At 40.2% G+C, this 26,976-nt stretch overlaps 1 protein-coding gene across 5 annotated transcripts in view; it reads right to left on the bottom strand.

Annotated features, from left to right (window-relative positions):
- LOC129194231 (collagen alpha-1(XIX) chain) overlaps window positions 1-25,626 on the bottom strand; it is a 147,898-nt gene extending 122,272 nt beyond the window's left edge. For all 5 annotated transcript variants that reach the window (XM_054799309.1, XM_054799308.1, XM_054799310.1 and 2 more), the window contains exons 1-9: window positions 25,454-25,626; window positions 23,042-23,163; window positions 21,302-21,376; window positions 21,121-21,220; window positions 10,695-10,818; window positions 9,494-9,769; window positions 9,015-9,095; window positions 7,073-7,192; window positions 1,176-1,220 (exon numbers count right to left, since the gene is read on the bottom strand). In XM_054799309.1, coding sequence (XP_054655284.1) covers window positions 1,176-1,220; window positions 7,073-7,192; window positions 9,015-9,095; window positions 9,494-9,769; window positions 10,695-10,818; window positions 21,121-21,220; window positions 21,302-21,376; window positions 23,042-23,129 — 909 coding nt within the window. In that variant the 5' untranslated portion in view covers window positions 23,130-23,163; window positions 25,454-25,626. The remainder of the gene's footprint in view (window positions 1-1,175; window positions 1,221-7,072; window positions 7,193-9,014; window positions 9,096-9,493; window positions 9,770-10,694; window positions 10,819-21,120; window positions 21,221-21,301; window positions 21,377-23,041; window positions 23,164-25,453) is intronic.
- Between the last annotated feature and the right edge of the window lie 1,350 nt (window positions 25,627-26,976).

Below are 26,976 nucleotides of genomic sequence, written 5' to 3' on the forward strand. Positions count from 1 at the left end.
TTGAGTTTACTATTGATTACAAGCTTGCAGTTTTGCTTTCCTTATTTCCAATTCTATTCTATTCTATCTGATGTATCAGCACAATAAGAGAATGAAGTAGGGATGTCCCGATTCACATTTTTTGGCTTCTGATCTGATCTGATTTTTTTATAGATCGGATCTTGCCGATCTGATCCCGATTTGTGGAATTGAATATGGTTATGAAAATAGCTCTTCAAAGCATTAAAATAATGCAACAAATGTGCACATTAGCACTCAATAAGTCATCAAAACTTACCTTTATGCATTCCCACATATTATCAGCATTTGACACCAAATATGAGGTGAAAGAAAAATGGTAAAAATACAGTAGTAGTCTACCTGTTAGCACAAGTTAGCACACGCACAATGGACATGCGTCAAGTGAGACGGATGTAACAGAGAGAATCCGACCACTTTTCAAAATAAAACAAAAAAAAATGAAGTAATGGAAATTATTTTTTCTTTCTGTGCGGCCCGGTACCAAATGACCACTGGTTTAGAATACATGACTTTTTTTTAACAAACTGTCTTCAATGCAAAAGTAAGTTATTGACGGTCCCTTGTATAAACAACCAGCGGTTACAGCGGCATTGGCAGAGCTAGACATTTTTCATTTGGGTGGCCAAGGTGAGACCATTACTCACATAGGGGTGGCAATAAGTTGATACCTGAAATGTCTAGATGGTCAGTCAGGTGGTCGGAGAGTGACCAAGGGCGGCCACGGGCACCATTGGCCGCCACGTAGCTCCGCCACTGTACAGCGGCATTTCCCGTGCGAGCTCCCGGCACCATGACACAGCAGTCTGGGCACAGTGAGGACTGCTACCGCTGTAGCTAAGGAACCAAATATCCTACATCTAACGGGAACTAACTTCACCACGGTACACCGCGGACATGTCTGCATGGTGCCGTTGTGTTTTCTTCTTCTTGCGGGTGGCGGGAGTCGAGTTGCAACCAGCTTTGAGGTGCATTACCGCACCTAACATGTTGGAGTGTGTCCCGGAGTTAGGAATGCTGCTATACGGCAACAAAGCAGCACGATCTCGTGGCGGAAGCCAATACAATCCGATATTCAACATACAGCGGATTGGCAGCTGATCCCGAATCTGAAGATCGGATCAGGACATCCCTAGAATAAAGTATTCAGTAGCTACCTTTTGACCTGGGAGTCCATGAATTCCAGCCTCTCCTGGGTCGCCCTGCAAAAAGAAAAAACACCACAGGGAAAAGTTACTGGATGTTTTTTCTTGTTGATTCATTCTTCTTTGAGAGCTCTTTTGATCATCTTCAACTTTGTTTCTCCTGCACTGGCTCAGCAGATACAAGTCAGCATTACAGATGCCATGTCTGCTCTGCAGATGGTCACAACTCACATCGGCATCGGTCACAGTAAAGATCATTACAACATGCACCTTGCTAGTGATCGGGACTTATGTATCAAAGTGGACAATGCACTGATTATTTAGGGTCCAGTGTCTATTAGAGCAGAGGGCGACATTTGAGGAATATGGCAATTTGACTTTTACAGTACTGTTAGCACTAGTACTATTCTTGAAAACACAAGCTGTACACAAAGGTAATGTGCACTGTGGAAGAAGTTTTAATTTCACCATCATGCCTCTAGTTTTTATTCTCTCGGCCTGCACATGCAGGAGCTTCAAATCTAGTAATACTGGGGTTTATGTGCGAGGCCATAGAAAATGGATTTCCATTCAAGTAAGCTCCATTCTTATAACCCACTACTTATCTGTTTAATTTCCTGGGGGATTTTGGATTAATCATTGCGGTTTAATCCTTTTGCAGTGCATTAGAATCCTCCATCAAACTCTCACTGTAATGCAGAATAGTACTCACTGTTAAAGTAACACAGTCATAGTAATCCCCAACACACTTTCCTAAGAAGCCCACTGTGTAGGTCACAAAGACTGGGCTGCACTTCTCATTACACGTGTTTTAAATGCTCTAAATTGCCCCGATGTCTTTGATTAATCTTTACAAAGTCACGGTAAATTGCTAATAACTATACTCTGGCCATTTTTTTTTCCATTTTTAACACAGAAGGAGATTCCTGTAATGGTAATTGAAAGGCTCACAAGCTCAACCCATTAACAGTAGATGCTTTATGACATTGTTAGCCCCTTTCATGTATTATGGATGTACACTTCTAAAAAGGGTGCAGCAGAGTTTAAAAGTCACTGGATCCCTCTAGGGAATTTCGGAATCAATATGAATGAAGTAATCTTTAACAGAGGAAAAATGATATGTTGTGAAAAAAGCGAACACTTTAAATGGAAGTAAAATGTATCGTGTAAACCTCCAAAATCTGGTATTTACAGGGACTTCAGCTTCTTTATCCAGTAACACAATCAGACAGGTCGTGGAACTGTGGACCGACTCCATACTCTCAGGTCCTTGAGGGTGCGTGGGAGTTTGCCCAATCAGTTTACGTGTTTGTGGACTTGGAGAAGGCATTCGGCCGTGTATGCCGAGGAATCCTGAAGGGAGTATTCCGGGGGTATGAGCTATTGGACCACCTAATTCGGGCGGTTCGCTCCCAGTCAGAGTCAGAGTTTGGTCCACGTTGCTAGCAGTAAGTCGGACTGGTCTCCAATTAGGGTTGGACTCCACCAGCTCTGCCCTTTGTCACTAATTCTATTCATTACTTTTATGGACAGAATTTCTAGGCGCAGTTGAGGGGATCTGGTTTGGTGGGTGCAGGGTTGGGTCTCTGCTTTTTACCAATGATGAGGTCCTGCTGGCTTCATCAGGCTATGATCTTCACCTCTCACTGGATTGTTTAGTGTACTAAAGATTAGGATTAGTGTGGTTTAGCTAAAACTCAAATAAAGCAAACATAATGACATTCAAATAAAAATGCTGCTATAATGAAGCGTGGCCTTGTTGGTTAACTCATCATTGAAGAGGACCTTGACTTTCAGTGAACCAAGATAATCTTATTGCTGCAAATCTCATCTAAAACTAAACATGTACTTCTGACATATTGACACAATTTGAACATAGAATTCAAACAAATGCTAATTGAGAGTAGAAAGGACCAATGAGATGAGCCATACATTACAACTAGGGGTGTAACGGTTCACATAAATGTATTGAACCCTTTTCGGTTCTGCATGTTCGGTTCGGTCCACTTGCGTACTGTTTCGGTTGTATTTTATGCTATTTTTCTCATTAGATTTATTACTAGAGTGATCGAAGCACTTCATGCAGAACTAAAGTCCTGGGCGAGTTTCTGCACGGACGCCTCTTGGTGTCGAGCACCACTGGCTGAGGGGGAAGAACGCTAGTAGCTCGCAGGCGTGATAAATGGCATCATGGCAAATGCAAGCGAGAAGCCTGAGCTGGAAGACCCTCCAATCTCACTACGGTCTCCTGTTTCGGAACATTTTGGCTTCCTTGTTAAAATTACGGATGGATAAAGGTAAGCGGATAAATCAAAAGTTGTGTGTCAACATTGTTCCACGGATATCTGGTATGCTGCAGGAAACACATCTAACATGTTAGCGCACTTAAAGCGGCATCATCCGGCAGCGAATGTTACATCGACAAGAAAGAAAACCAGCTTCGTGCAAACACGCATAACTTCAGCATATGACCGGGCCAAGCAAACTAAAGTTACCTTTTTTGGAGAAATATAACAATGACAACAAAAATAGCTCATAAGAGTTAAATTGTAACAATAAAATGCTATAGCTATTCATGTAAGTGATTTTGGTTATGATCAAGAAAACCATGGAAGTTGCTAGATATCAGCTCTTAAAATCTTATGAGTTATGCTTGCTATCATCATTATATTTGTCCAAACAAATGTGCCTTTTGTTGTACCAGGCATTAAAATGGATCAATAAAATGAAGAAACGAGGGTGGTCTAATCATTTTTTCTACCTTAGCCCTTAGCAGCTCCTTCAGCAGCAGACTGTTACACCCACGGTGTAAGAAGGAGAGGTTCCGCAGGTCCTTCATACCGACCGCTGTCAGGCTCTACAACACCTGCACCACCTGAACCACCATACTGTAGTCAATATGCATTCTTTACACTGTACTCTTTACTTGCGTATCTTGCTTGCTGCTGTAACAAGTGAATTTCCCCGCTGTGGGATAAATAAAGTACAAATACAAATAATACAAATACCACTGTATATGATTAAAGTTCTTGAACCTCGCTCCGAAATACCATCACGTCCTCACTTTAGCCACAAAGCTATACCAGCACTTTATGAAAAAGCTAAAAGTGATGCCATCAACGAGCTATGACGTGTCCGCTATTTCACTTATGACAGATGGTTAGACTTCACGCGCAACAGAAAGCTATTTAACTGTAACTGTCCCTTACATTACGCCACAATGTTTAAACAGTTGTCTAAATACAACTGTTTATTTTATTATTATTTTTCTATTTAAAAAAAAGAGTCTAATTTATTCAAAATATCACCCAAATTGGTCACTTTTTTTTTAAATTCTGTTTGCATTTTTTTTAAAAGCATTTAAATTTTTTTCTTCCTTTTTTGTAGCGAAAATTAACTGAACCGAGCACTTCATGAAACTGAACCGAACCGAGATTTAGACATTTTAGTGTACCGTTACGCCCCCAATTACAACCACACAATATACTGTTGTGCAGTGTACTGTATGTTATCAGCTGAAAGACTATCAAAGTGGAGTGTGTAGATGTGATGTGTGAGGCCTCAATAATGTTTTTTACTTTAATGTGATTGATTTATTGTTGAAGAGGATAACAAGATTTGTTATGAATGTTGGCTCTCAGTAAGTAAACAAATGGTGCCAAGTATTGATTGGTTGAAGACTTGAAATTACATTTCAGGTGTTAACAACGGAGGCCAGCGCTTCACAGCATGAAAACATGCTCTACAGAAGTAATAGAAGAAAAAAAAAAAGAAAGGGCCTGTGTTTACGAAAATCATGTTGAAGTCAGCGCTGAGTCCCTTTGAAGATAAAACATGTCAACCAAAAGGACTTAAAAATGTTGTCATTTTAGTCCTGGTCCTGTAAAACATGCTGCAGTGGCTGCTGTGCTGCGTTATAGAGAGACTATCATTTGTATTCTTGCTTTCTGAATATAATGATATCAATCACGTCCAAATGATTCATCGCAGCAGGCACCAGTTCAATTGAAGGGCACATCAGCTTGCGACATGACACCTACCACGTCATTTAGGCCTTTTAAAACATCTATCCTTATAACCAATTTTAAAAATTGAGTGAAAAGCTTCCCCGCCTGTCGCCTGTCGGGATAGGCTCCAGCATGCCCCCGCGACCCTAATGAGGAAGAAGCGGTATAGAAAATGGATGGATGGATGGAGTGAAAAGCTTGTATCTCTATTTTTTTCTTGACTGAAACGCAAAGAAAAGGTTCTTTGAATAAAAAACAACAACATTCTTAGCTGTCGTATGAGTGCTAACTTTGATAAAGACACTGACTCTGCTACTTTAAGCATTGCATTTCAGAGGTCAACCATATTGCTTTGATATTTTGGAAGTCCAATTTGACCGAGAGCAGTGGTTCCCAAACTTTTCACAGTCGCATACCCCTTCAGACATTTGACTTGAAGCCATGTACCCCCTAATCCTGCACACTTAAAAAAAACATAAACCATTTTCAATTTTCATTCAATTGAAATATTAAGCGTGATTAATTGGTTCATTAATTTTATAGTAATTCTGGTTAAAAAATGTGTCTTTTGCACGGTCAAATATTGATAAAGGTTTTACATGAGAACTGACAAACAGATAAGATGTGAATTTATCTTGGAGATGAATAAAGTATCTAAGTATTGGTCCTACATATGTTTGACTTCAGCCGGATGTTGCCATCCTTCCGTTTGAATGGGTTGAACTAAAGCTTCACTTTTGTCCACTTGCAATCGCTAAGATTTACGTCTGCATATTAATTTGATACCAAATTGAAAGGGAAAGTTCAACAAACATGACAAATCAGTATCTAAAGTACAAAAATACATACAAGCAGCGATTAAACCTCACTTTCAGGGGAATCCCCACTCTCATCCTGACACGCACGTACATTTGACTGGTTTTCACAGAGCAGGATTGGAACTCCAATATAAATTAAACCTCCTTAATGCACAACATAATCATCAAACTTACTACTTACTACCTACTTATTCATATAACTCACACAGAGCAATGAAGAACTTCATGCCGTGTCTGCTTCCTTCTTTCTGCTATGACGGTGAGCTCTCTGCTGTGAGGCGTTCAGGTGCGCTCGTAATTGTGAGCGTTAGACGCTAATTGTTTTTATTTTTTATTCACGTACCCCCTATGACAACTGGCGCACCCCACTTTGGGAACATAAGACCTAGAGGACCAACATCTCCCTATGCAAAAAAAAAAAAAAACAATTTATATGAATAACAAATTATTAAATACATATTGAAAATGTATTATATACTTAACTAATCAAAGTCACATATTATAACTTCCATATTTTAATGATTTAACATGTTGAAATAAATTTAAGAACTGTTAATTGTTGTTTTTTGGTGCCAATGCTAGCCCAAGTAGACTTTTTTGTAATAGCTTGTTCATTTTTCCCCACGGGGTTTTGCAGGCATGCACTAGCATTTTAATCTAAGACCATCCCCAATAAACTTGATTTTATTTGGGGGCAATATTTTATAAAAATGACAACTTGGTGGCTTAGTATGGAATTGAGCCATCTGCTCCTATTACAGTCGATTTGCAGCTTCCGGGTGTGAATTTGCATTTTAATCTAAGCCTCATTTTTGCTGCTGAAATAATAATTTAGAATTATTAAAAAGTCATGGCATGGTGCGTGATGTGCCAGACTAAAATGATCTGGGCGCAGTGAACCCGTGTTTACTATATGGCAGCTATACTACTGCTTGTCTTCTAAGGGGAAATAGGTTTTGTACAAATGTCCTTTAACTGGACATTAAGTGTTTGTAAGGGATGGTGTAAATCAGTGTTGGCTGGGTTACAATGGACATTACATGTCCGCAATTAGGGTGCCCTTGTTGGTTGGAATTGATTGTACCTTTTCAGCTGGACAGTGACATCTGTCAATTGGCTGTATGGCCGGCTGAGACAGCATCTGTGGGAGCTGAGGTGCAACCGGGGGAGGGGAGGTGCCATTAAATGTCTTCTTGTCTTCACACTGGATCAATAGAAAAAAACACACACCTATTTAGACATCTTACTTTGTCTTGGTTGCTACTGTACATGTCAAACAAAATGTCAGGGATAACTTGATTCAGAACCACTCATAATCATTGCAACATTAGTACGTATTGATAAGGGTCATGTTTTATACATTGAGGCTTAAGAGGGAACAGTGGTTTACTTGTTTTTAAATTTATATGACTGTTATATAATTTTAAAATGCTTGTGGAGAAGTTTCTATTCATTGCCATGATTTCCTATGGGAAAAAGTGTTGACCACAAAACTGTACACTTTCCACTGCAAATGAAGTAGTATGATGACATTCCTCCAATCCCATTGTGCCTTTTCCTACATTGCTTTATCCAGGCTTCTAATTGACTAAAATGATGTTACAGTTAGAAGTTATAGTACCCCCATTTGCGTCATGTAAAAAATGTACAAAATGGGGCTGGTGTTTTCAAAAATGTCACAGACTCCTTTGTTGTTTCATTTACAACAAACTGCACATTCTGGTCGCCTGAGGTCAGCTGGGATAGACTCTAGCTCACCTGTGACACTAATGAGGACAATCTGTATAGAACATGGATGGATGCATGCACATTAGCGAGGCAATGCATACATTCCCCTCACTGTACATATCTCAAGTGAAGGACAGTCTGCCTAAAAAGATGAGGCATCCAGTATAGGACAGAGTATATATCTGCGAGTATAGGCGCCAACAGCTGCAAGGCTGTATAAACGTAGTATAGATCTCCTCAGCTACATGCCTGCCAGGCCCCTGGCAGGACCCCCTGCCTGATCCCCTGCGTCCTGGCCCCGACAGCAAGGTGCGATGGACCTGTTTTTGAACACTTCACCACCGTAAAGGGACAAAAATGAGTGCATAAGATGAAAGTAGCCATTGTTCAGTATGAGAACGGTGCTGCACACAGCAACTATTAACTCTGCACTTCAGGTAAGGGTCTCTACTAAAAATAAAATAATCATTACCCTGTTTAAACTTTTACCGTTGCATTTGCACCTTCTTAAAAAGAAACATTGTAAACCAGCGGTGTCCAAAGTGCGTCCCAGAGTAAATTTTCAGCCCACAGCTTGTTCTTTGAGATATATTATTATATATTACTCTAATTTGCTTTGTCACCTATAACACAAAGCTTACTGTATATAGCTTATAGTACAATATACTGACTAGATTGGTTTAAGCATCTTTAATGTACATATAAATGTGGCAGGCCGCACAGTGGCTGAGTGGTTAGCATGTTGGCCACATTGTCAGGAAAGCGGGAAGACCTGGGTTCGAATCTGCACTTCGGCACCTCTGTGTTTCCGGTTTCCTCCCACAGTCCAAAAACATGCATGTTAAGTTAATTGGCGACTCTAAATTGTCCATAGGTATGAATGATGTTTGTCTATATGTGCCCTGCGCTCGCCCGAAGTCAGCTGGGATAGGCTCCAGCATACCCCCGCGACCCTAAGGAGGATAAGCTGCATAGAAAATGAATGGATATAAAAAAGGCACCCACATCCTTAAATTTTCCTGTACCAATGTCTTTATTTTTTTTTTTTGAGAATTGTATTCATTGGAGAATTACCTGCCAGTTGATTGCAATTGTATTTTCATGCTTCATTTTCAAAAATAATGTAATAATAATAATAATAAATGATAAAGAGGGAGATTTTTTTTTCTGCTTAAGCACAAAACCTGACATAAACCATAGCCCAAATACAGAGGTACAGCTTACACCGTGGTTTACCTGTCCCGTTGCACCCCTAATGCACATGTTGGTATGATGTTGAGGCATGGAAACCTATTTACCTTTTGCTCCAGTATCTCACAGCATGTTTCCATCTCAACGATATAAGGGTCGCAGTAGATGAGAATTTGTTTGAGTTCAACCTGGGGGAAAAAAGTAAATCATGACGCGGCAAATTTTGTGTAATTTCAATTCATTAGTCACTGTGTCAAAAAATATTCCTGCATATTCAAATCACCCTGAACTGCTGTTTATTCTGAGACAAATGTGAACACTGCCATTTTAGTGATGTGCTGACTCACATTTTTACATAAGAAGTGAATCTAAAGGTCAGCTGTTAATGCAACTTAAGCCATAGTCTGCTCAGACTGAAAGGCATAACTGACCTCCTGTTATTTTTATTTTTGTTTTAGCACTTTCTTGTTTTCCCTCAACGAAGTTTTGAAAAGCTCTAAAGCATGCAGAGGGGATGTTGCTTCATATCATTTAAGCACCAAAAGCTGAGAAGACAATAGTAGAACATTTAAATTGCAGCACATACATCCACCGGCCGTCCATCCTCTATTCTGGTGGTGATCAGTGTGCGGCCACTGGGTTCAACGGCGTCTCTCTCATCGGTCAGCCTCCGTTCTATTAGCTTGCAGTCCATGTAAACAGAGACGATGTTGCTCTGTATAGAAAAGCTCAGCTTGTGCCACTGGCGATCAAAGAGGGCGTGTAAGTCACGGCTTTTAAACGTGTAGCGGAGCACATTGTTCAGCAGGCCCCGTGAAGAGAACTCCACCGTCTTCTTGCCGCCGTCAACCACAACCGACACCTATGGGAGCAAAGAGGGAGTTTGTCAACGGCAAACACACATTTCTACGTCTAGCCATACACCGCAAACTCTAAAGTTGAACGCCTATGAGGTGGTCCAGTTCACAATTTGATATAATATCTTAATTATCGTAATGCTCATATTTACTGTGTTTAGTAGGGGTGTCACAAGAGCTTGCGAGATTAAAACGTGACAAGATTTCTCGTTCAGAAAAAAAAAATGTCTTGTGGACACTAGGCCCGGGACAATAATAACTTTATTAATTAATGGCAAAATAAATTAAATTGATCTTGATCATTTTGCCGGCCTCAATATATTGCCATGTGTATGTATATCTGTTTTCCTCGCCTCTCGCCTCCAAACAGGCAGGAAGAGAGTTCACTCTGTGCATTGGTTTCAGCACTTTGGTGCATTTGTTGGTAGTTCAACAGCAGGTCTGGAGAGTGTCATATACACTGAGTGCTAACGTGCATCGCTATCTTTGGCCGCAACCTAGCTTTTTGTCAAGCTACCATACATGTGATCACTTAGAGTGCTTTGTTTTTATGTTTTCCAATCAACAGTTGTTCACTGTTTTTGCACTTTTATGACGTGAACTGCGTATTTGACAAAACTCTGAACATTACTCCTCCGTCATTAAATTCGAGACTGATTGCTATGCACTTGTATGACAGTTAAGAATATTAAAATGTTACTTAAAACCTTGCCTGTACAAATAATGAAAGTTTTGTGATGGTGACAGTTGGACACTGGAACAGATTATTTAAATTACTGCCTAGGGGAAAAATAGTTTCATAACCCAAACTGTTGTCGACCAGTGTTGACCAGCATCCCAAAATGGATTGTGTTTGACCTTAGAGGTTCCACTGTGTATGTGCGATACTGATTTTGACAAGGGGATGAAAACCCACAGTGGGGAGCCCACCTGAGTGTCTCCAGCCTGGTCGAATATCTGCCAAAGATACCAGCGGTCTTTTTTTGTAGTTCTTCTTACCCGGAAGATGGTGACCAGAGAGTATTCACTTGGCAAGCCGTTTGGGAATATTTGCCTTAAAAAAAAGACACGTTAATGAATAAAAAATTTGCAATGACAATATCATAAACTAATTCAGAGACCTGAAATAGTTCGGTCTCTCCATTTTTCACACTTCAATGTGAATTCCCCGTTTGCATGCACTCTCTCTAATTTGATCGTGGACCAAATGCTGTGTGCCTCTGATATGCTTGAGGGCAATTTTGGTCATTTCAGCGTTTTAGGCTATGTGGGTAGACAGGGGTGTCCAAACTTTTCCCAGAGAGGGCCGCAACTGAAAATCAAAGGATGAGGGGAAACACTTTGATATTATTAGGTATGTATAAACCTTTATATACATGTATATATATTTAAAGACAAAGTTTTGTGTTATTATTTATTAGTACTAACATTTCAGCTTCTTCTTTTTACATTTTGCCTTTTCGCTCTATATTTCCCATTTATGCTTTTTTTTTTTTTTGGTTGAATCTTATTTCGGCAATGTGCCGTAGGCCAACAAAAAAACAAACTCTGGGCCACAAGTGGACCTTCAACTACACTTTGGACACCCTAGGGTAGATGAAGCGAGTGCTTTGTTGCCAAGATACATTCTGCACTCGGCCCCATGATGTTTGTTGTCTCACATGCCTCCTTACAACCAATCAAAGCAGGACATTGCACGAGTGATATACAACGTAGCACTGAAACACAAAACGTACACAACGAAGAACAATGAGTGTGTTGGGGCAACGTTTCTTGCTGTATTAACAGGTGAAGTCTCAAAATATTTATGATACAGGACCTTCATACATGATTAAATATGACTGACATTCTGAACTGTCACGTGAAGCAGCTCATCCTCCACGTCACATAGGTGGGGGTGCTATTCTACCTGTGGCAGCTTTTTTCCAACAGTGCTTTAGTTTATTTCAAGGTGAAACTGCACTGCTGTACTATACGCGGTCAGTGGTCATGTTTTACTGCAGAAAATGGTCCTGACAACGTCATATTGGGTGTATATAGTAATAATAATAATAATAATAATAATAATAATAATAATAATAGTAACAAAATGAATAAATAAATTATGAATAATAATAATAATAATGTTCCTCAAAATATGAGAATTTGAAGCGAATGAACAAACTTTCCACTTCTTTTTCATGTTGTTGGTAATGACTTATTATGTGTTTAAATGACATCTGTTTGGGTTCTTGTGGTGATGGTGCTCTTCACAGGCATAAAGAAAAATCGTAATTGTGGCGGATTGTTTTGACTATTTAACTAATACAAATCTAATACAAATCTTTAATGCAAACACATGTGTATTTATTATTGGTCTTTAACCAAGCAAAGATATATTTTTTCGAAAACATTTTCAGTAGAATACTTGATCACTAACATATTCGATAGCTGCAGCCCTATTATTTTGATAATCAGGTGATTGTATTCAGAATGGTGGTGCCAGCAACTCACGCAGTGGTTTGTTTAGCAAAAAAAATGATGCCCCCTAAGGGAGCATGACAGAAAATGAGAACCACTGAATTTAGGTGTTTACGTTTACATTATAAAAAGCTGGTTTCATTCATTTAATTATTCAATCTTTTTTGTGCATGTAAACGTAGTGAGTGTCATGGCTCAGCAATGGCTAAACTTGCCTCAAATGTCTAAGATCAATAAAGCCTCTACTTCAGAAATATATAAATATAGCTGACACATTGGATGTCATTTAATGTGATGAATTTTGCAGCAGCCTTCCTGGCATTCAGCTAATGAAAACATATAGGCATTGATCCAGAGTCACACAAGCCAATCTTTTATCTCGACTGCACTGCCATGTGTTACACTTATTGGCTCGTAGACGCCTCATGCAATGAAGACGCATGTTTATGTGTTTGACCTCAGCTGCTCTGAAAAGTCAAATAACAATTCCACGTCCAGAGCAGGAGCAAGAATATGCAGAGAAGATGGCGGCTGTATAGAAAAAACAATATCATCTTTCACACTGCCACCGCACGGGCTCACCACCAGCCACTCTTGCATGAATTACAGCCCGTTAAGTCATTCATGGCACAACTTGGCATCCCGTTCTAATTTTATAGATCACAGAAAATAATAACCACAATTTTGTCAAAACACACACAAAAAAGAGGGGCATAAACATGCTAAATCAAGATCAGAAAAAAACTGCAATGCAACAATGAGGTCATTGAGAAAGGTGGTGGTGGGGTGTTTCTCCAAAAAGGTCAGAAATTAGTTTTCACTCTATCATCTCTGAGCTCTGTACTATTCCTCCGCCGTGTCCCCCGAATTCTCTGAGATTTGTCTGTAAGTGGTACGTGACTAAAATGAAAAGTAAAAAAAAAAAAGGTACTAAAAATGTAAGCAGTTAAACATCAGTTGCTGCCATTAGTGTCCACATCAGGACTCTTAAGGAAAGGTTGTTTGCTGAACAACTTCAGCTATGATTCAGTATGAAAAGTGGCTTGAAGATATGATAATATATGATATAAATTCAGCACAGAATAACTTCAACTTTGTGCAAACCAGAGGTGTACAGTCGGGGCCAGCAAAGCCTTCTCTGCTGGCCTAAACACAATCAGAAGCACTGACCTACATTTACAACTTAAATTCTAGTATTTGTTCCATGAAATTGTATTAATTTCATTTACAATCTAGTCTACAATCTTCATTTCATAGCGTGTCTCTTGGCTGCACTGCTTACAGTCTAGAGTGTACGCTACATTTTTTTCTCCAATCAGAATTCAGCTTCTATGCGTTGCCATGTCAATCGAATCTGCCCAGGGCCGGGAGTGCTGGCTCATGTCACACTATTAGTACTGGGCTGTTTCTTTAACCAATCAGATTTCAGATTGGCCTCTAATGGCCAGCTGCAATAACGTCAGCAATTTTCCGTCCTCTCATTGATTGATCAGAGCAAAGCTGTTTGACAAGCTAGTTACAAGTTACATCCACAATGGCTGACTGGTGAGTAGATTTTAGACTGGTAGACTGGTAGAGTAGGATTTTTGCTTTTGTCACGTTATTATATTAATAACTGACACTACCAGAACACATTCCGAGAACCAGATTCAAACCAGATTAGCTAGCAATTCACGTCAAGAACACTTTCCGGCCGGCAACAAGGTTCAAACAAACACAAAGCAAAGCAAAGAAAGTGACATATTCACAGCAATAACACAATAATAATGTTCATTGATATTGTGCTGTGACGAGTATGATATGTTTAACTGGCAATGATAGCCACTGACAGCTATTAGCTAGCTCCACAGCAGGGGTCACCAACGTTTTTCCTTGTGAGAGCTACTTTTACAAAATGAAAATGGCCAAGAGCTACTCATTTTTGTAACATTTATTTTCAGAGCTAATTTTAAACCCAAACAAAGCACATATGCTTGTTTTACCAGAACATTAACAAAATGCTGGTGTCCACAACTCACATTTTGTATTTCAGAATGCATTTCTTTCTACTGTTCTTTCATTATTAACTGAAAACCTGAATGAAAAGCAGGCTTGCAGGAGCCTCATGTGGTCGTGGGGGCTACCTGGCACCACGTTGGTGACCCCTGGTATAGAGAATATGGTAGAAAAACTCTGGATTGGCTTACTGCCACCTTGACACAATTTTTCCGCAGTCGAAAGTCTTGTGGGTTTTTGACTTTTGTGTTTTGACAGTATCAAAACGATTTTCCTATCAAGTTTTCGAAATGTGAGCAAGCTTACTCCATCTCCTCAAGCGTTCCAACAAAAGCATTCAACACAACGAGTGGGCAAGGAGTACGATTTAAAAAAAAATATATATATATAACAAACAACAGAAATTAACCCAGAACTGGACCATCGCAATTGAGCCAGCATTGGCTCCTGAAGAGGTGACAAAGTGTAAAAAAACCCCCATAAATATTTCAACATTCGAGCACATATCGAACACAGGAAATATGCCTTTCAATGTTATTTTTTACAGCGAAAATAACAAGATTAACATGTATTTTGGTGTAATGAGCACCTTAATGTTACGTTGTATGTACAGTATGTGATATATGGCATCTATTGAGTTGGACAAGTGATCAAAGTGTTTATTTAAAATGACAATACAATGCAGAGCTGCTATCCCAGAGTTCTCCACTCAGCTTGCTAACGCCACAAGCCTGCTCTTATTTCAAAACACGGTCTGGCTACAGTGTGACACACATGATCTCAGAGGGGCCAGAGGGTCAAAGTTCACAAAATCACATTGATTGCCATCTGTGCCTAAATGGCCTCAACCAAACCTCAGTGGAGGTTGGTTTGCAAATTGTTTTTTTACCCTCATTCTTGGAAATAAAACAACTTTTGCAAATGAAATACATTCAAGTGTACGATGGATTGCAGGCATTTTTGCAATAACAGTAAAGATGCTCATATGCACACAATGTGATCGCAGAAATTGACAGTCTCACAAAACTCAAGCTAACGGAATTATGGTTTGGAAAATAGCCACTCCAACGCTACCAATGCTGAATATCTCTCGGAAGGTACAGTATCAGGATATCCTAAACAGGAGGGTCATTTTAAAAGAGCCTAAGGAATCAGATTGCCATGACTGGAACAATCAAAGCTCAAATGTTAACCCAATTGGCTCACATCCCTATCGCTGACACACGATCCAGCGAGGGATCACAGATGGCTCAACAAGGTGAATTGTCACGTTAGAGACACTACTCATGTTAGCATGGCTTTAACAATGTCTTAGCACGAGCCCCCGTTCCTGTTTTAATGGATACAAGCATGCAAGAAACATGGTAGAGGACTTGTACTGTTCATGCCTCAGTTAATGCCTAGGATCTGGAACAATAAGCTGCCAACAGTGTGGATAAAAGGACTTAGCACACTATTGTCAAAAGCATTGGGACACAACACTAACTCAAATAATTCCAGTATGATGGTGCCCTAGTGCAGAAAGCAAGGACTAAAGGCATGGTTGGCTGAGTTTGGTGTTGAAGACCATGACTGGTCCTGACCTCAAGCCCATCAAGTCTCCTTTGGGATGTATTAGAACAGACACTGTGAGCCAGCAGGTCCTCTCTCAGGTCCAATATCAGTGATAAATGTTCTTATTCTGGACAAAAAAACGGACACTGAAAAATCTGAAAGTCTTCCTAAAATAGTGGAAGCTGCAGAACGACATGCTCCATTATCTTCCTTTGGGCTCAGTTGCCACATGGAAACACTGCCTGTTAACATGAATCATGATGCACCCCATTTGTATTTCTTTATTTTTATGATAGGTTCACCCCTGCCTGGTTCACAGAAGATAAGATAAAAAGACAAAACCGTACCCATTCTAAATTCTAGGGTGGTGGTAATGGTTACATCACAACTCCAACAGCAAAAAGAGAAAAAAGGTTCCTTTAACAAAAGTAAAGAAATCCAAGGTAGAAGGTGGAAGAACAGCAATTAATTACCGTATTTTCCAGACTATAAGTCAAATTTTTTCATGGTTTGGCTGGTCCTGCGACTTGTACTCCAGAGCGACTTATATATGTTTTTTATATATGTTTTTATATGAAGAGGAAGTGGTGCACCCTCTACTTCTGGAGTTGGCGGAATTGTTCTTAAGTGACACCGAGAATGAAGAATTCAATGGATTTGGTAGCTATTTGGAGTGAGATCAAGAGTTTGGTTATTTTGTTAGGGATATAGTTATCTGAATAATTGTTAATATGTTATGCTAAGGGCCGCACAGTGGTCTTGTGGTTAGCATGTTGGCCACACAGTGGCCAAGACCTGTGTTCGATTCTCCCCTGGGTATTTCTGTGTGGAGTTTGCATGTTCTCCCCGTGTGTGCGTGGGTTTTCTGCGGGTACTCCGGTTTCCTCCCACATTCCAAAAACATGTTAGGTTAATTGGTGATTCTAAAATTGTCCATATGAATGTGAGTATGAATGGTTGTTTGTCCATATGTGCCCTGCGTATGGCTGGCGACCAGTCCTGGGTGTACCACGCCTTTCGCCCGAAGTCAGCTAGGCTAGGCTCCAGCATGCCCCCGTGACCCTAATGAGGAGAAGGGTATAGAAAATGGATGCATGGATGTTGTGTTAACATACCACCTATTCACGTTATGTTAACAGACGCCTATTCGGCCTGTTGTTCTGCATTTTATTGTTATTTCTATAACTTGCCTTTCAAGATGAAATTTCTGTTCTTGGTCTCTGATTTTATAAAATAAATTTCCCCCCAAAATGCGACTTATAGTCCGGTGTGACTTAGATATGTTTTTTTCTTCTTCATTGTGCATTTTTGGTTTGTGCGACTCATATTCCGGAGCGACTTATAGTCCGGAAAAGATGGTACTCTAACTGCACATTTACCCAGATTTTCACCAAAATCTAACGGGTTCAAGCTTGGCACTTGACAGGCTCAAAGGTACAAAGTTTAAAATCAGATAATCATATAATATAATGTATATAATAATATATTAAGAAGGAGGGCAAGGGCAAACATGGTCACAAAGGACCGACAAAGACGGACACACTGAGCCTTAAGACTGTACAAGAATTGGTCACCTCACATAAATGCTCCTTGTCATGATCTATGCACTGCGATATGAATTGCGCTATAGATCCAACATAACATTAGCGAGATGGAGAGAACGGAGCATCTGCTTCACTTATCCAGGCTAGACGTTAAAGGGGGCAATGTTTTAGTGGCTGTGAAGGGAGGGGCAAGGGGAAGAGAGGGGCCTCACTGGGTGCAGTTCCCTCCTCAGCTGACATGCAGTATCACCTGTCAGAGTACTTAGATAATTGGATATGAGAGGGATCGCAGGCTCCGCCATGATAACCAATGACAGTGTCAGCAGTGTCATTGAGAAGCAGCATCTTTGCGGACACGACGAACAGACGGAAACAGAGTGCCGGCTGAAGAAAATGTATTTTCAGCAGGGTGACGAAGCAAGGAAGTAGACCGCAAATCACCTGGCGCAAAGTTTCTTTCACATTACTCGAAGGAGAGTGGCAGTCACTTATGCGCTTGCATGTCATGTAAATGACTAAAAATATCCTTCCCTTCCTGGAAGAATGACAATTTGTTCTCCCTTGAACATAAGGACACAAACAAAGAACACAAGTGTGAAGAGTTTAAAGACACAGTCTGCACACTGATGGCAGAAAATGTAAAAGCACAATAGAACGTCATGAATGTTAAATCATATTCAATCCCCGAATTCGTCATGACATCAGTGAAGTAGCAAAGCACTCCCACCAGTTGACCAAGGCATAAAGGTCTCCAGTAAGTAGCACCTCAGAGTGTCATTTATGTAGTTACATATTTTAATATTCCTGTCTTATTATACATGCACAGACTTTTCCCCCCACTGTCCAACTTTTTGCCCTGTGGACATCTGTAGAATAAATGTAGTATATATTAATTCTGTTCAAATAACTCCCCGTCTCATGGTTCACCTCACCATCTGCCCTTATTAGCCAAGGCAAATGGACCTATTGCTCTGAGCAGTGTTTATCCCGGCTGCCTCGAGTCAACCTTCATATATTGTAAAGCCTCCATACTACTATTCGTTCCAGACTGTACAACTGCAGCCGAAACAGACACTAACTGAATCAATTTTTCCCATCACAAATAAATTTAATCCAATTCATTTGTTCCAAAAAGTCAAAAATGTTCACAGCAAATGTGTTTTTATAGTTTTACAATTATAGATTGAGATGCAGAAAACAATTCAACATGGATTTAAATACACATAAATGATGAATGAAAGGGATACATGAACATTTAAGGTTACTATGACCTTCATCAAAGACGTGATTCTTGACATGACTGTTCCCAAAGACACGATGCGGCAGCGAGCTCAACCATGACTATCTTCCTGTTTGGCCATGAGCTGTTTCTTGAATTCAGTAGTGTTTCTCACCTCAAAAATCCAAAATGGAGCCAAAGAAAGTTCCAGCATTTTGACAAAGAAGGTGCGAAACACTATTGAGTTAAAAAAAAAAAAAATAACTCAAGGGAAAAGAGGAAGGTGGTGGTGGTTGATCTGCCACATCATGTCTTTGGGAACAGTCACGTCTTCAGTGAAGGTAAAAGTAATGTTTATTTATCCCTTTCATTTGTCATTTATATGCATTTAGAATTGTTTTATGCATGTAAAACTATAATTGTAAAACTATAAAAACATGTTTTGTTTACATTTTTGAGTCAACCACTGATGACATTATAGACTCTATTTGTTAGCTAGCTAATAAGATGCTAACAAGGAAGGGCATTTTCTGATTAAAAAAAAAAATACTTTAAGATTACAGGCACTGTATTAATAACACAACAAGACGCGCGGCATATTGTATGCTAACCGGAGAATGCACGTAAACCGAGGCAAAATTGTGACGTAAATTTTCGAGGAAAAGCACACTAACCGAGGTTCTACTGTAGTACAGTCAAACCTGTCTATAGCGGCCACTAAAGGGAAACGGCAAAAGTGGCAGGTGGCCGTTTGATTGGCGGCCATTTTGAATTTGTGCGCGCACATATTAACACGTCTGTGATTAGAAGCTTGTTGTGTTTGCAGATACATATAATTATACTGTTACATGTTGACCAGTAGAGGGCACTGTGGGACTGCGGATAAAAGTTGTAAAGAACTACTAGGTTAATAAATCGCTGTTAATAAAGCGATTAGAGTGCATCGGCGATGTGAGTCTCTCCTTCCCCACAACAAGGGGCATTACAGTATTGACCAGTGCACATTGTCTCACACCAGGAAATAAACGGTGTCACTGTCTGCAACAAGCTCCAAAGAAGACGGCTTTTTTTATGTCGAACAACTGACAGTTTGTGTGGATCTTGTGAATGATTGTGACTGAGCTACGACTCAGTAATTAAAGTCTACACACGATGGCTTCATTGCTTAAAAAAATAAACTTTTTCGTGCATGAAGCTTCTACTTGAGTCGGCATTTTGGCCGCTATATGCGGTCAGATGTTGACCAAGGGATACAAAATGGGTGGCCGCTGGCCGCGTTAGACAGGTTACTGCTATACACAGGGTCTATAACACGTAAATTTTCTGCGGGGAATTTTTCAGCGGCCGCTATAGGCAGGTGGCCGTTCTATACAGGTGACCGCTAAGACAGGTTTGACTGTACTTAGAGAATGTGTATTCCTCCATGCCCCTCCATTTGACATTGTTACATATTGTCTTAAAAAGGCTAAAAAAAAATTAGATATACACAGTATGTATTTAAAGACAAAGGTTTGTGTTATTATTAGTTATTAGTATCAACATTTCCAGCTTTTTCTCTTTACATTATCTTTTTTTGTTTTGTTAAATTTCATTTGCAACGGGACGCGGGCCAATAAAATGGCCTCTTGACATCATTGATTTTATAGCTCTTCATCAGAGTTGAGCGTGTGACGTGACGTCAACTGTGTGAGCAACCACAACTCTTGTTGGCTGTTTAGCTTCTTAGCTTCCTCCGTATTATTGGAGCTATTGGAGCTCGATGTGTGAAAAGTCATTTTTATTAAAAATGTTGATCCAAAAAGGAAAAGGCGTCCGCGGAGGGCTGTACGCCCGCTGAACAAGTCGTATATACACAGGAAACATTGTTCCACAAGCCAGCCAATCACAGCCTTTAAGGTCAGCCAGGTTAAACGTTTTTTGGAGGTGCACGTCACGCAACGCAAGAGGGTTTGCAGTGGGAGGAGCGAGCGTCCGCTGGTGCTTCAACACAGCAGCATTATCCAGGCTTCAGAGACGAGCGATGCACCAAAATGCGTACCTGGAGAGCAGTGACGCATAAACGCGTTTTCAAGGGTCAAAATGCGGATGAAAAATGTGTACATATTGCAGGTCTGGTATTGACACTATAATACAAAGGTAATTTCTACCTACAAAAAAGTCAGAAAAAGACAAAAACGTCTACAAACGACTTCTCCCGGGCGAGTTTAAGCTTTTCTTCCTTTCACTCACATAAACCACTGACCTGGAGAGATGCAGCCAACAAACAACAGACGAGTTATGATGCTAATTTTAAAATGTCAGTCTAATATTACAGTTGTTAGAAACTGCAGTGACTGTGAGAGGACAAAAAGTAATAACATGGCTGTTAATTTAAAGGAACATTGCAATTTAAGATTCTTTACAGCCTTGGGGGTTTGCGTTTGCGTATCGTACCACATTGCCAAGGGACAGAGTTGTACAAAGCAGTACATACTGGATTATTATTTACTAGCTTCCAGCAGCCCAACAGACCATCTGTCCGCACACATCTACCTCTGAACCCCTAATGTAGATGTAACACACATCTAATGTATGTGCGACTCACTTGGTTGGCTTGATAAGGGGGCTGCTTCCCAGCCGAAATGAAGGCAGGTCTTCCGAGACTGTCCCTTTTCTCAAAAGAAACTTCTCTGTGAGATCAAATCCTGCAAAAGAGGATCGTAGAGGGTGTGTTAGGGGATTAAACCGCAGTTATCTACATTGTACATTGCAAATTTGCTCTTTACCTCTGATTTCCAGAGGATGATCTAAGACATCAGAAAACCTGTGTTCCTCTACATTCATTAGTGAACATGAGCCATCTGAAAGAAAACAAACCAATTATTTCTGATAAGATGGTACTTATACTTGGGAACAAAGTTAGAATTTGAAATCTGACCTCATTAGTGCACTTTCCCCAAAACTCAAAAGTCAGTCAGAAAACATATTTCTATATTATATTTAAGAGTTTTATTCAAAGGCTACCACCGACAGGTTTTGTATGACCGTAATACGCATGTAGAGCTAGAATGTCACTTAGAAGAGTGCTCGGCTGAAATTTTAACACCCAGCCATTTTCTATACCGCTTGTCCTCACTAGGGTCGTGGGTACGCTGGAGCCTATCCCAGCTGTCTTTGGCGGAAAGGTGGGGTACACCCTGGACTGGCTGCCAGCCAATCGCAGAAATGTCAACAAAAGCGGGGGAAGAAATCATCATATATGTTTGTTCGTCTGTTTGTTAGCTCTCAGGCTACGACCTGATTCATGTAGGATGACAAACAAATGGGCAGTACATCCGGGGAAGTCTCATGCACCACCTCATAAAAGGTTTTGCGGAAATTAAGCATGTATTTTTTGTATAATTGTGAAGAGACATTCTGAATTATACTGCATGAATCAGTTTTATACGCTATAGAACTGCAACAATTAATCGATGAATCGATGATTAATCAGTTATCCAATTAATTAAATTAAATTAATTTTGGCATTCAAGTCATCTTTTTTATTTAAAAATGTAAATGTTCTCTGATTTCAACCTCTCAAATGTGTATATTTTTTAAATTTCCTTTGCAGTACATGAAAGCGGACCTATTATGTTTGTGTTTTAGGCAAAACAAAATATTATAACTTAACTAACTATAACTTTGACTTTGGAAAACAGTGACCAACATTTTTGCCTCATTTCTGATACGGACTAAACCAGTGGTCCCAAACGTTTTTTGACCCACGGACCGGCTTGTGTTCCCACAAATCCTGCGGACCGAGGTGGGGTAAGACATGAATAACATCACATTAAAAGCACAAAATGAATGCCGACCAACCATCCACCAGTTCAAGCCTGGAGTTTTTCCAGAGAGATTATTACATCGCTGTTTGACGTGTGTGGTAAAAGGCAGTGCGCTAGCATAAATTAACTTGAGACAAATGTGCACATTAGCACTCAATAAGTCATCAAAACTTACCTTTATGCATTCCCACATAGTATCAGCATTTGACACCAAATATGAGGTGAAAGAAAAATGCTAAAAATACAGCAGCAGTAGAGAGAAAGTTAGCACACGCACAATGGACATGCGTCAAGTGAGACGGATGTAACAGAGGGAATCTGCCCACTTTTCAAAATAAAACACCATGGAAATTATTTTTCTTCTTCTACCAAATGACCCATGGCCCGGTACCGGTACTGTGATTGATTTGGTCCATCTATGGCCTAACCGATTACTCGATTAATCAAAACAACAAGCTTCAGATTAATCGACTCAGAAAATAATTGTTAGTTGCAGGGCTAATATGCTATAAACCAGGGGTGTCAAACTCGTGCAATGGAGGGCCGAGACACTGTAGGTTTTCTTTCCAGCCAGTCACTAAAGCAGGTGATTTTAATGTTCAACACCTTCAGTTGGAGTGAAGGAGCTCATCAATTAAATCACCTGCTGAAGAAACTGGTTGGAGAGAAAACATACCGCTGACAAAAAATGAAAGTTACCTGCTCGTTCATTCACTGCCATTCCAAAAGTGCAAGGAGTTAAGTGTACAGTCCACAGGAAAGCCGTCCATCTTAGCAGGCCAATCATGGCTCTGGCACTGGAAGGCTGCTTTCTTGAAAACCTTGAATGGGGGAGGCGCAATACAGAACTCAATTTTAAGCCCACTCTGTTTTGCTTTTGGAGCAATTTGTTCTCAGTCCGTATGGTTTCTATTGACTTTTTTTTGACAAAGATGGGTCACTGCCGCTTGCAATTTCTTTTACTGTGCTTGGATCTGTTGGATGAAGGTTTGTTCATTTTAAGGGGCATTAATAACAACTCATATCGTTAGTGAGCTAAATTTAATACAACAGTCATTTGTGATTGTCCAGATTATACTGTCTGGTAGACATTCAAAGAGACATGTCCACCCGACATGTCCACCAAAACGTATTTGTGTTCATTTAAAGTACAATATCATTGAATGATATTGTTTTGCCATAGTAAATGTCTACGCCTTACATCAACTGGAGTCTTTTCTTACAAGTTTTTCTTACTACAAGTTATACTATTCAGGTCTTTATACCACCTTTAGCTGTGGACTTGTGCTATACTTTACTTATATCAATTAGTTCAAGCCAATAAAACAAGTAAAATGCATGTATTGTGCCTTAGTGTGTTCCTATGGTGTAGGCGATTGTGTGTTATTATACATCCCGGTGGCCTACTCACAACCCTAGTTATTCATCCTAAAATGTAATTAAAAGTTGCACGAATCATTGTGTGAAGATGTTATTAACAATACACGCTGACTGACTCTTGAAGTGGTTTTACTGATGCTATGAAAAGCCTTCATCCTGGCTTTATGTGCTCCATTAAATCATTTGTATTTTGATCCACGTGCTGTCAACAGTGTTGTGATGGAGGGCGTCCCTTGAATGGAGTGAACCTAGAAACGTCCACTTGTGAACACGTGCAGTCCCATGTGGCACGATGGCGTCTACAATGCCACTGTGGAAGGTAAGAGTCGCCCTACATTAAAGTCAATGACTATGAATCACTATATGGGAATGAAGTGGACCACACGAGCCAAAACACTAAAAGTCACTTTGCCCCTGTGTCATTTTAGTGATTCATCTCAAAATTGGAGAGCTTGGTTAATTAGAATAGTTTGCAGTGGTATAAACTTGTACTGCATCATGCTGAAAGCTGTTTAACACTTGGTTACCTTATTTACTGTTGCTATAGACACTAAAAATCATTTTCTGTCATTCGGCCCCATGGACATTTTTGTCCATTTTAAAAACCACTGTATGAGTTGCTGGCACCAGCTTGGTTGAAGAAGAGTACAGGGTATGGTATAGTCCTCGCCTACTTCACGACACGCTGCCCCCCAGGGGGACCCACCCCACTATTTGAAAAGCACTGCCATATATACATAAATAGTGATGAGAAACTCAAATTATTTTACTGAATTGAGCTCTTATAAGCCACTCACTTAAGTGAATCGGGTACTCAATTCACTTGAGTCACGTAGCGCATTCGATTTGATCACGCCCTGACATGTTACCTGGTTTTCTTTTCCATTTAGCTAGCAATAGCAGGCGTGACTAAGTGAGCGAGTTAACAGAGATGAGCACCCGTGAGTCCAGAGTCAGTAAAAAAACACAAGTTTTATCGACTCGTTCAAGACTAGCACATCTCTATTAAAGAAAACATGATGTTCATTGACAGAGCTTTCGTAATTCAATTTGATGACAACACAGACAACCTAGACTAAAAGCCGCTGTGTTTTCCACTGGAGAACAGAGTAAGGCTCAATTTGATAGTATTTTTCATCAGACGCACCTCCCAAATATGCACTCAAAAGTTTTGGGCCACAGCATGATGGCGTTCAGGGATGAAGTGACAACTTGAAGTCAAGCATGGGACAAGTGGCACTACAGAAGTATCACGTTCCTTGTTTGTGTGAAGGTGTAATGTTATTATCCATACATGCAACCTTTAGTTAAAGCAGGTCCAAAAATGCACTGCAGTGCACTTATGGATTATGATGATTGACTCCCTACAGCGTTCCAATGCTTTCTCACAGACGTGATCACATATATGTCTACAACTTTTCAGTGACAGCTCTCAATAATCCCCAAAAGTGCTTCTGTGCGCTGATTGGCTGCTTGTTATGATTTTTTTTTTCTTGCCACATAGCGGTTCATATCCTCGGCTGGTCGATTTACTGTAAATCCCACATGGCTACAAACAGGTGCTGCAATCCGGCACGTTTATAAATGTCCAAATAAACATTGTGTGTAGCATGTATGCACCAGATGGGAAAAAAGAGCCACTCGGATGAGGCAAGATTTCGGAGTTAAAGCATACATGTGGGCTACATTCATACTGCCTAAGCGTTAACATTAAAGTCTTTAAGTACTTACAGGAGCAGGGAAAGTTTCCTCTATGGCACTAAGGAATAAAAGGCAGCGAGACAAGCATAATCCATGTGAGATAACGATCAATCCGACTCCGGTTTTGAGGACTTGGAAATAAAAGTCAGAGTGGGATCGCCTTCTGATCGAGCTCCTTATTAGTTGCACCGAAGTGGCCCTCCCACTCCACTCTGTCACTCCACGCTGGAGAGCCACAGCAACAAAAACAAGCACAACAAACTCACAAGCAAGTGTATCAGCGTGAACTACGCACCGTTATGTCGCCATGACAGCATTTTCTTCATTCATTTCTTATCTTAAAAAAAAAAAGCTATCATGAAGACAACTACATGAAGACATGAACGATGAGCAAATAAGGCGAAAGAGAAAGGAAAATTAAGTAAAGAAATAAATGGTGAAAATAATGGAATGTATTTTTCTATTTAGATCATGGCTATTCAACTAAAGCATTTATTCTTAATGCGTGTAATGCCAAGGCTCTACCATATCTTAACACTTTGTTCAATTGTACTTTGTTCAATTGTTATTCATAATTTGTTGAAGTTATTCTGAGTTTGCTGCCAGCAGTTGTTACAAAGTTACAAAAATTATTTCCATACATCCATCCATCTTCTATGCCGCTTATCCTCGCTAGGTTCGCCGGGTATGCTGGAGCCTATCCCAGCTGACTTCGGGCGAGAGGCGGGGTACACCGTAGACTGGTCGCCAGCCAATCGCAGGGCACATATAAAAACAATCATTCACCCTAACATTCATACCTATGGACAATTTAGAGTCGCCAGTTAACTTAACATGCATGTTTTTGGAATGTGGGAAGAAAAATGGAGTACCCGGGTACTCCGAATGCCACAAATGCACATGGAAAACATGCAAACTCCACAAAGTGATGCCCAACGGAGATTCGAAACCAGATCTTCCCGAACTCCTGAGTGGGCGGCCAACATGTTAACCACCAGGCCACCGTGCAGCCCAGAAGTTAAAGGCATTGTCGGGATGCCAATGTATTACTCTTCTGAACACACGTTTTGAGAAGCCAAACCCTTCACTGAAATGTCCCCAGCAACTAAGTGGAACTACATTCTTCATCACCGAAATCCGACCAGAAAGGAGACCAAGTGGGGGGTTAAGTCGCTGTTAATGGACTACAATGCTGATGGGGATGTCATACAACTTCATGTCAAAAAATCTGAACTATTCCTTTAAGGGGTGATGGTGTGTCACAGCCAAACTAATTGGGAACCACTGCTTTACAGTATATTATATGAATGCACTGCTGGTTTTAATGATCTACAGTCGCTCCCTCACTCTATCGCGTTTTTTCAAAGATTAATTGATAAATGATCGCTGTTTCATGGTTGACTATGGCATATTATTAGTCAAAAATATTGACAGACAAGTTTATGTAGTATTCTGGTCACTAGGTGTCAGTAATGTTACATTGACAAGACATTACATTACCTTAACACTGCATGGTATGTGCAACATGACATTGTGAAAAAAAAGTTCTCCTC

This window comes from Dunckerocampus dactyliophorus, chromosome 14, assembly GCF_027744805.1.
Source record: "Dunckerocampus dactyliophorus isolate RoL2022-P2 chromosome 14, RoL_Ddac_1.1, whole genome shotgun sequence".
Classification (NCBI taxonomy): domain Eukaryota; kingdom Metazoa; phylum Chordata; class Actinopteri; order Syngnathiformes; family Syngnathidae; genus Dunckerocampus; species Dunckerocampus dactyliophorus.